Source organism: Nicotiana tomentosiformis, chromosome 2 (assembly GCF_000390325.3).
Source record: "Nicotiana tomentosiformis chromosome 2, ASM39032v3, whole genome shotgun sequence".
Taxonomy (NCBI): domain Eukaryota; kingdom Viridiplantae; phylum Streptophyta; class Magnoliopsida; order Solanales; family Solanaceae; genus Nicotiana; species Nicotiana tomentosiformis.
Window position 1 is genome coordinate 14,626,936 of NC_090813.1, and position 10,284 is coordinate 14,637,219.

The 10,284-nt window shown below is 35.6% G+C and overlaps 1 protein-coding gene across 1 annotated transcript; it reads right to left on the reverse strand.

Moving 5' to 3' along the window:
• Positions 1-4,054: 4,054 nt before the first annotated feature.
• On the reverse strand, positions 4,055-9,951 carry LOC104110396 (digalactosyldiacylglycerol synthase 1, chloroplastic-like). Its single transcript, XM_009619883.3, has 7 exons — positions 9,209-9,951; positions 8,006-8,038; positions 7,219-7,306; positions 6,399-6,883; positions 6,037-6,303; positions 5,501-5,850; positions 4,055-4,876 (listed from the first exon to the last, which is right to left on the reverse strand). Exons 1-7 carry the CDS (start codon positions 9,836-9,838, stop codon positions 4,351-4,353), a joined length of 2,379 nt encoding a protein of 792 aa, XP_009618178.1. The 5' UTR covers positions 9,839-9,951; the 3' UTR covers positions 4,055-4,350.
• Between the last annotated feature and the right edge of the window lie 333 nt (positions 9,952-10,284).

Here is a 10,284-nt window from a genome sequence, read left to right on the forward strand (position 1 = left end):
ACTTTTTGACTACATGACGTTTGTTCATGTTCTAGGTTTTTAGACAATTAAATATTGTGACAGTGGTACAAGTTTTTGGATCACATATTTAGTTATCTAATAGCAATATTTTGTTGGGCTTAAATCTTGAAACAACGTATGTTTGCTACTCGATTAATGGCATCGTTCTTCTTATCTATCTATAAGAGATAATGTTGTTGGGCTTAATGATTTTTCTTATATGCAAACATTTGTATGAGACTTATACTATCAACAAAAAACTTCATTTAATACCAACAAAGGACCATTACAAGTGCAGCATCACTAAACGCATCAACAACTACAACATCCCAGATTGATAAACATAAAAAAAAAAAACTTCAACAAAATCTACATAATTACAACATTTGAACCAAATAGCCTAACTACACTACATCATCTTGAAAACTAGCACCAACACAAAGACAACCCAAGAAAAAATAATAAACCGCTTCATCATTTGTAGTTATCCTCCATCCTAGCCACATTCTCTAAGTTTTCTGAATTAATTCCCTCTATATTTTTCATTATTTTCTCCATTTTTAGTCTTTCAACAGAAACAAACTCTTCCACGGCCACCATCTTCTTCAGATAATTTCTTCCAACTTCCACGGACTTTAGTGAAGCATTCAAGTTGTTGATTAATATCGTCACATGTGGTGGCATCTCTTCATCCCGCCATTACCACAAACCACATGAAGTTTCCTCGTCAAAACGAGGGCATTTATAAAATCTACGACCATCGTTCAAATGAGTCTTAGCCACAAAATAATTTACAATTAAACCACAATGACGCGACGAAACAGAAGAGATAAAATTTGTAGACATCTTGAAGTTCTCAACTTTTACAACCAAACGCAAGATTCAAAAGAAAAAGCAAAAATTAATTAGTTGAAAAAGAGAAATTTTGGGGAAGAAGTTTACATGAGCAACCTGGTGACCTAGAACTAAATTGGGGAAGAAAGCGACTGAAATAGGTGGGTAAAAGGTAAATAAAATGGGGGTATAAGGTACAAAAAGTGGATCGGATCGGTTAAATGGGTCTAAAAATACCCAATTATAATTTCAGCCCCACAGAGCCACATGCCCAAATGAAAGGTTGCCATATCATTTAATGAGAGGCCCACATGTATTGTCGTTAGTCGCGAGGGCACTTTTGATAATAGAATTAACGTTCCATACATTTTTAGACGCATAGATGGACGGGAGGGGGGTTCTAAATTATTTACCATACGATAGGGGTACTTTAAGCCCTTTTCCGTAATGTGAATTATACTATTTTGCTCATTGTTTATTTGTTTTCAAAGATTTGAAAGAATAGGTTTTCAACTTCACCATTCCTATTGTGGAAACACAATTCGAGACGAAAGAAATTAGTAAGTATTAGGTAAGGAATGAAAAATATGAAAATAAAAGTATTCGTTCCTAACAAATTGGGTCCGTTTCTTTTCTAATTTAACATTTTGATCCTAAAGTTTCACGATTACTTAGTGTAGGCAATTAAAATTTTATTAAATTTAAATCCATAAAAATTTGGATTTAATCTCAAATTAAATATATTTTGGCCTAAATCAATATTATGGGCTAATATATATTGACTTAATTATTTAAATTTAATTAAATTGATTTAAATAAAGGTCCAATATTATTGAGCTATCCCATTTAATTGGGCTAAAGTGATAAGCCTACTTCAGTAAGCCCAAGATGTCATCTTCCTAGAGGCCTAGTTTGGTACTGCGTGTCATATGACGTGGTACACCATGTCAAGCGGAAGAGCCAATAGGATCATGCTATGTGTCAAAATGACAAGGCATGTCAAGTCACATTAAAAGGCTAATGAAAACGCGCCACGTGTGCAAGTGATATGTTATGGCCAATCAAATGCGGCCTTGTCACACTTCAATTTGATTGGTCGGAAAGAGTTTATTCTTATCATAACTCTTCTCTCCCACAACTATAAATAGGGGTCTTCATAACCCAGAAAGGACACCAGAAGTTATAACAAGAAGCAAGAGAGAGCTCGTGGATCAAACGCCGCAAATTTCTCTACAAGTTTCAAACTTCAAGAAATCAAGTTCAAGACTTCAAGCAATCAAGTTCAAGTCCAAGAAATCAAGTTCAAGCTCAAGAACAAAGAACAAATCAAGGTTCAAGGAGTACGAGTTCAAATCAAAGTTCGTGCTAATTGAATTCAAGATCATCGTTCATGGCAACAAATATTGATTCAAGATCAATCTCAAGGGCCCTTGAATTTATTTACTATTGGAAAGAAGAATTAGAGGATTCATAGAAATTGTAACGCTCATATTGTTTGAAATAAAATACTACGATTGTTGCAATATTTTTTATCTTGATTTTATTTTCTCGATGCAAATTTATTGTCTACACTTAGTACTCCCCTAATAATTTTGTATATTTCATATTGTATGTCAATCACCAGAAACTAGTCAGCCTCTTTCTTGGGTTGATTAAGTAAATTAGTGAGTAAATGCTAAAAGTTGACACTTGAGAAACTAGAGTCTACCTGGAGATTTTCAAAATATATATTTTTTCTAGGGAAACTACCAAGTATGTTCGTACATAAGTAGCTTATGACAAAAATTGATAAATTCATAAAATATTAGTCAAATGTTACAAATATTAGTCAATTAGTTATTTGTAGTCAAAACAAGGTCAACTATTTACTTTCTATTGAGTGGATGTTATTAGAATAGATTGGGCATATCTAAGGAGTTTGAAATTTGAATCTCAGTTTTGGGATGATTTGGCATATCTTAAAGATAAACATGAAAATAAATAATGTGTATTACACTGTGTATAATTTGAGTATCACATATGTATCATATGTATATCCATATATACTTGTGTGTAAAATATATATGTGATACTTGTGTCTTAGAAGAATCTTTTAAACTCGTTTTTAACTACGAATTTTGATATCAAACCAATCCAAATTACTTTCAATCTTGATCAAATTTTGTATATTGTCTCACCTGTATGTTATCAACGAATTCCGGCCAATACTCATTGATTTTGCCCTATTTTTTTAATAAATATTTTATATCATTGGTAATGACTTTTGACTCCAAACTAGTCTAACTCGCGTTTAAACTTAATCAAATTTTGTATATTGCTTCATCTATGTGTTTTTAATGTATCACAACAATACCCATCGAAAAAAATCTTTTTTTGCCTATGCTTTTTTAATGTTGTATATCATTGGTAATTGTTTTGGTTATTTTTGATAGCATGACTAAAATGGCTAATATTGGTAAATAGTGTCTTTCTTTGGTACATTCCCCTAAGATTCCCTATTTTTATTGATCCTTAATCAGTACTTCAGAAGGTATATGTCAAAGAAGCACAAAAAGATGGTATTATACCTCGTAGCTTAAGATTGAACCCTTCAAATCATAAATATGGGCCCCCCCATTCATCCAACAAATCTATTTTATCGGGCGAAGTGCACAAAACTTCTGACTTACCCCTAAGGGTCTGATACTCTAATTCGTTTGCCTTCTTCAAGCTAAACAGATGACTAGAAAAAACTGGCTACGTTTTAAAAAGCACCTGCAAAGGTGGATAGCCTGTGCAAATTCTACTATTTTATCCTGGGAGCTGCATCAAACTCTTTGCCAAATAGCAAAATGTACAATTTGACTTAGATAGTAGCTATTGAGTTATAGATCACAGATTCGAACTATGGAAGCAGCCATTAATGCTTGCATTAGAGTAAGTTGCCCACATCACACCCCCAAAGGTGCGGCCTTTCCCTGGACCTTGCGTGAATGTTCAATGTTTTGTGCACCGAACTGTCATTTTTAGTAGTAATTGAGTTCATTTAGTTCCTTTGCACGGGGTTACACACACTTTCTTATATAACGAAAGAACCACAAATTCTCAACCAAAGCAGCCTACAGATATAATCAATACATTATGCAAAAAGTGGCAAGTAAATTAGAGTCACTTTCGTGCTGCTACAGTCTAAAAGACTGAAACTACAATATAATTATAGTCGCACAAGCATAGTACAAAGTTTTCCAACTTTGTAAACGAATTTTGACTATTAATTCTAAATCTGGAGTACCTCCAGTACAATTTACCTGAAACTCAAGCATATAGCTATTGAGAAACAGAAGAGGTATGACTATTACAGGTTACAAACTTTAAGTATGACCCTATAAACTGCCCCTGCAGGTTTAACTGCATCAATAGCTAGAAAGCATCAAAACCTAGACCTTTAGAATTGGAGCTAAGAATTATCATCCGGTTTGCATGACATCCTATTATACATTTTAGAAATAATGATATACATGTTAGTTACGTATCTATTTACCAGCCATATATTGGGTTTTCTACCTGAGGAGGCAAGAGATGGAGATCTTTGCAATGCTCCTTGTCATAATCCCGAGATCTAGGTATTGCGCCAGTACACAACCTCAAGAACTCATTCCCTGTGAAACAATTGTGAGTAAATGCCAGACCCCCATCAACCATCTCTTCTAGGTTTGGCAAGGAAACTGATTTTCCTATGACCTTCTGACGCCTCCTGTCCAGACTTGTTTCACTAGCCAAAACCTTATCAAGGTCGGAATATTCCATGAATCTCTGGGTAGCAGCTTCCCATGAAAGCTTGTATTGCTCCTCGGGAGTGAGAGGTTGAGGCTCGCTGGACATTGCCTCTTGAACTTTTGCGACAAAGTCATCAGGTGTCCTATAAGTCAAGCAATTCGGGAATGCCTGGAAAAACTCATTTGATGGGTGATCAGCACACACTACAAATTTCCCCATTGCAAGAGCCTCGGCCGTGGCAGTACAAAGCACATCACTGATACTAGGATTTATGAAAACCTTGTAACTGCAAGCGAAAATATGTACATTAAGAAGCTGAACACAAATCAAACAGGGAACAAGAAAATCGGAAAACTCAACTACTAGCATCAAACAAAAGGCAGCAAGTGGTCTGCACTCAACATCGTTAATTAATCTTAAGATCTAGCAATAGTATCACGTCAATGAAAAATCCTCAAAACAAAAAAAATGCATTCAGTATTAATAGGAGATGCAGAGAAAAAAGTTGAAGGCTTTATACAAATAACCTTGTTCATTAGGTATCTAACCCTCTAAAAGAAGAAGAAAATTTTCGGCCAAGTAAAATTGAAATCCCACGGATGAGTATATCTGTCACATACTCTACATCTTAACAAAAATCAGGTAGAACATGTGCTCAATAACTCTTCAGGTTAGCGCATAGCTGATCATACAAATATCTGTACCATCTAAGTCATTGATAAATTAACAGTATTTCTAATCATTGTGCCACAGGGAAACAGAATGCTAATATTGTCAGTTCCATTAAAGTTCCTTAATGATGCTTTAGATGATCGCACCAAAATGGAAAAAGATGTACTAAATAATGTCTATTTGTTGCAACAACTTTTACATTCTTCATTAGTAAAAAGTCCTACTGAAGGATTCTTACCCATGAAGAGAATCATCTGCATGGTCTCTACCTTTCATGAAGTTGACATTGAGATTTAACCTCTTTGCTGTACTTTGTACTTCATGAGCATCTTCCCCATTGCCATATACATCCAAATTAAAACCATCAAGGTCAGTTTTGTGGTTTGCTAACAGATCTATCAACTCCCGGTATCCCTTCGCCCAAACCATTTTGCCTAAAAAATATGCTCCTTTAGAGAACACTTGCTGGCCGCTTTGTCTATCTGCAGCTGCTTTTTCTCCTATTTTCAGAAACTTTGGATTGACACCATGAACATTGCAGACCAAAGACTTGGGTAAATCCTGTGTAGCAGCAGAAAGGCGAAGAACCTAAACAGCAAAATTGACATCTCAATTAGGACCAACAAGAAATAACACGCAGGGTGCTTTGAGATTATAAGAGGACATGATGCTTAAAATGCAGAGTTAAAGCATCTTCCAATGCGTAATGTATGTACCAACTGTTTCTCTTTATCTCTTTTTACCATGGAAAATTTAGTCCATAGACTAACATACCTTGTCACAATATGCTCTAGTGACCAAATTATTAACGTGTTTCACAAAAAATGCCTGAAGAGCCCCATTCTTTTCCCTCTTGATATATTCCAAATAGTTTGTGTGGACGATGCCAACAACATGGTTAAATTTATCAGTCCAACGTTTGCCATGGTGGTACCAATTGAGATGTTCTGGCTCCTCTAAAATTGCAATATCGGCATCTCTTGAAGGGATAAACTGAGAAGTGTCTCCAGCTGGCATTATACTCCGCCTTTCTTTGGAGAACTGGAAGGAAAAAAACATGCGTCAAATAATCACATCCATCTCAACATCTTCGCCTATCATAGTATAATTTATTTAGATAGTTAATCACGAATTACCTTCCCAGGGTAAAATGAAATCTTGAAGTTTGCCTTGAAACCAATTCGCTCCTCAAGCCAATTGCGTATATAAAGCTCCTGATCTTCAGGAGAACTAAAAGTGAGCTGGTTTGGATAAACTAGCTCTTGGTCGGATTTACATAGCCATGGAACCAGCAATGTAACATTCTGCTTTTCTGATTTGGCTAAGTAAGCTGCTCGGAATAGAGGATTTACAGCAGTTCCTGTCATCCAAGGAAGGCTAGCAGTTGTGACTATTGCTACATGCCTTTTATCACCTGATAGGTTCTGCTTGGTAGAGTCTCCCCAAAATCCACCTTCATAACAATGACCAGTACTCTGAAGAACACTGGCAATTCTTAAATCTAGTTCATCATTCATAATTTCACCTTCAGTCAGTGAGGACCCTTCTTCGGGTAAGGAATGTAGCAAAAGTTTGCTTCGTCCTTTGCTGCATAGACTATCCACAATCTTTTCTGATATATCTGCAAACAATTTAAAGACCCAGAGAAGATGGCTTATAGTGTCTACACACAGACAGACATTTAAAATTAATTTAACAATTAGAACAAAATAAAAAAGAAAGCAAAGCTCAGTTTATGCTTGGAGACCTTCAACAGATTAAATAGACTAAGCGTCAAAAAAGGAAAAGAAAAATAAAGAGCATTCATGTAGACTATATGTTCAGCTTGAGTACAGCAAACAGAACAAATATTTAACATTTAGCATTCCAAAGAAAAAGTATTGCAAACAGAACATAGAAAACAAAGACAATCCAAGATCACACTAATTAATTTGTAAATGAAAAATGAACTATTACCTCTTCTTATTCCGATTTGATCCAAAAATGGGCTCGACTGTCTAACTAAATATGCTAACAATTCTGGCACATCAAGTGGTGGCACTCCCTGCATAGATGAAGAATGGAAATAAGAGGAAGAAAATGTTTCTAGTCTGATTGCTTTCAATCTACTAGAAATGAATTTCATCCTAGTTTAACTTCACCAACAATTTAACCCTCAGAGACTAGTTCCTAGTTAAAAACTTATGAATTAATAAAGGTTAAAATCCAAGAACAGACATTTTGTGCTGTTGACATGTAGTCCAACTTGTATACATGAAAAGAAAGAATAGTTCGTTTAGAATATCCATTTCATCAATTCCCAATTAAATTCGCAACAGTGAAGATATTTGGAAAAAGAGGCTACAGGATAGGAAGAGAAAATATTAGTAGAAGGAAATGAAGAGAAAAATAAGAGAAATGCTTATGCTTTCTCTTGTTTGGAATAGTGAAAAATAAGAGAGAGTGAAAGGAAAAAGATTCCTCCTCTCGCTTATCAAAGGAAAATGGTCTCTTTTTTATCGTGAAAAGACGTCAAAAGAAAATGTTATCTCCTCCCTGTGGTTTCTTCCTATACTTCCCATCGCCTCATAGATTACAACAAAACTAGGCACGGAAATGCATTGATTTTCTCTACTTGTCTCTTCAATTCGCTTCCTTTGTCAACTTTTGAAGCAAAGTATTAACCAATGGGCACAATCCAAATCAAATGCATAAAACCATATATAATATAACCTCATCAAATATTAAAAGATAAGACACCAACCTTTGTTTCTTCTGGTTCCTTGCAAATTGATTTCTGGAAACCCATTGGAAAAACAGAAAAACAATATATTAATCACATGGATCAACATCAATTAATATAAATGTGAATAGACAAAACTAATAAGTAACACAAAAACACATAATGGTAAAGGAATCGAGAGACAGAAGGAAAGAACTAAAAGATCTAAAATAAGGAAACCCATTGTCCATGCCTAACAAGTTGGAAAAATCCAAGCTTGTCCTCATTGCAACCCAAACTACTCATGTATAACATTAAACACTAAGTTGCATATAGAAAAAAAACCACCAACCATTTGATTAAATCCTGTAACCCAAGAAAATTTCCAGAAATTACTAGCATGAAGATGCTACAACCTATGGAAAAACCAACCCCACCATTAGCACCACAAAAACGGAAGTTTCAAAAAGAGAAATAAAGTATCAAGAAAATATCTAGCACATATGAGAAACATAAGTACCGCATGACGAGGCAGAGGCGCTTATCCTGAAAAGGAGATAGGATTGCAAAACCTAACCTACTAAGTGATCCTACCATCCAATTAATACTTTTAAAACTTTACCTGGAGAAGGCATAGCAGATAATAATGAATCGTACAGTAATAGAAGGGTTGAGGAAAAAGAATCACAGAAGGGTGGTCTTTAATGCTCTATTTTACTTGATAAAAAATGCATCTTTAGTACTCGAGGAACAAATGGAATCTCAAATGCAAAGCTGAATACTAGCACCGCCTTAAAACATATACAATCTTGTTAAGATTACTTGTGTCAAAAAATTGAAGAACGAAATTCAACTCCATTCCTCTGATGAATTAGAGATTTCTTATGATTTATTGTTTAGGGAGAAGAGGTGACTTGCTTGTTATTGAAATACTTTGTTACTGTCACAGAGTAGCAGCTCATAACAGCTAGCCTAAACAGATCATTCATCAAAACCAAACACCTACCATATTTAAAAGTACAACAGATCATTTGACAAATCAAAACAGAAGAAGAGGACTATATTCATCCAAGATTCTTTCTTTTTTTTTAAATAGCAAATCATTTCATCAATGATTGTAAGTCGAAGCTAAAATACTACGAGCAAAATTACACTTTCTACAAGCAATTATGCTTTTAGTCCATGAATGAACACCATAAATAAGTTTCCATAATAAAGCATGGTAATACGAGTAAATAAAATTACCAAGCTTGATTTTACTTTCACCACGAATTCACTATTCTTTATCCCTTCAAAAATATCCACCGGCGACGAACTCGAGCCGCCCTTTAGATCCACCTCTAGCTCCCTTAACCGAGTCTTGAAAGCCTTAATCGGCTCCCAATTAAATTCCCCAAATTGCCCTTCTTCCTTAAACCTCTCTCTCCTCCACTTCCTCCACCTCTCTCTCTCATCTTCCTCCTCCTCTTCCGCCACAATCACATTCTTTATCGCCGATAAATCAATCCGGAGCTTCCCCTGCGTCGGCCACTTGAATTCCGGCGAGGAATAAGCCCTACGAATCTCTGAGAGCTTCGGACGGAGCTTTTTCACGAAATCGATCTCCGCTGGGATCGTAGTGGCAGATGCCGTAATTGATGAAACAGGAAAGGGCGATTTCGATGCAGAATTTATGAAATTCTCCAGTTCTCGGTCCGCTAAATTCTTAAACGAGTTCGCTCGGTTTTTAATGAGCTGAAGATCCGCGTCCGCTGATGATCTTACCTCTTGCCATCCTTTCGAGATGAATGACAAAGCTTTCTCCGCCGTCACGACCGACGAACTCGCACCTACAGACGACCTCGTCCTCGTCTCCGGCGGCCTGAAATTGATCATTTTTCCTGTCGGATTTTGATAATTTCTAGGGTTTCGAGAAGAAATTGGAGTGTTCTCCAATGGGGGAAGAAATGAGGAAATCAAAAAGGAGAGGGCGGCTGAGAATTAACGGCTTAGGATTTGGGGATTAAAAAAAATATTTTGCTTTGCATGTGAGAGATGACACGTGGAGGAACACGTAAGGATGAAACCGTGTTGATTGGATTCGCGGGAAATGAGGTGGAGGTATGGAGTTCACTGATGTGGATTTCCTCACGTGAGTAGATAACGGAATTTATATGGAGTAGCATATTATCGGGGTCAATTGATTTTTTGGCTCTTTACAAATTTGATTTTAATTTTATGACTTTTTTTTTATATACGAGAGATTTACTTTTACACGTAAGAGATCTGTATTTTACACATAGGAGATCTAAAAATATTATTTTTTTAAATTCAAAATTATA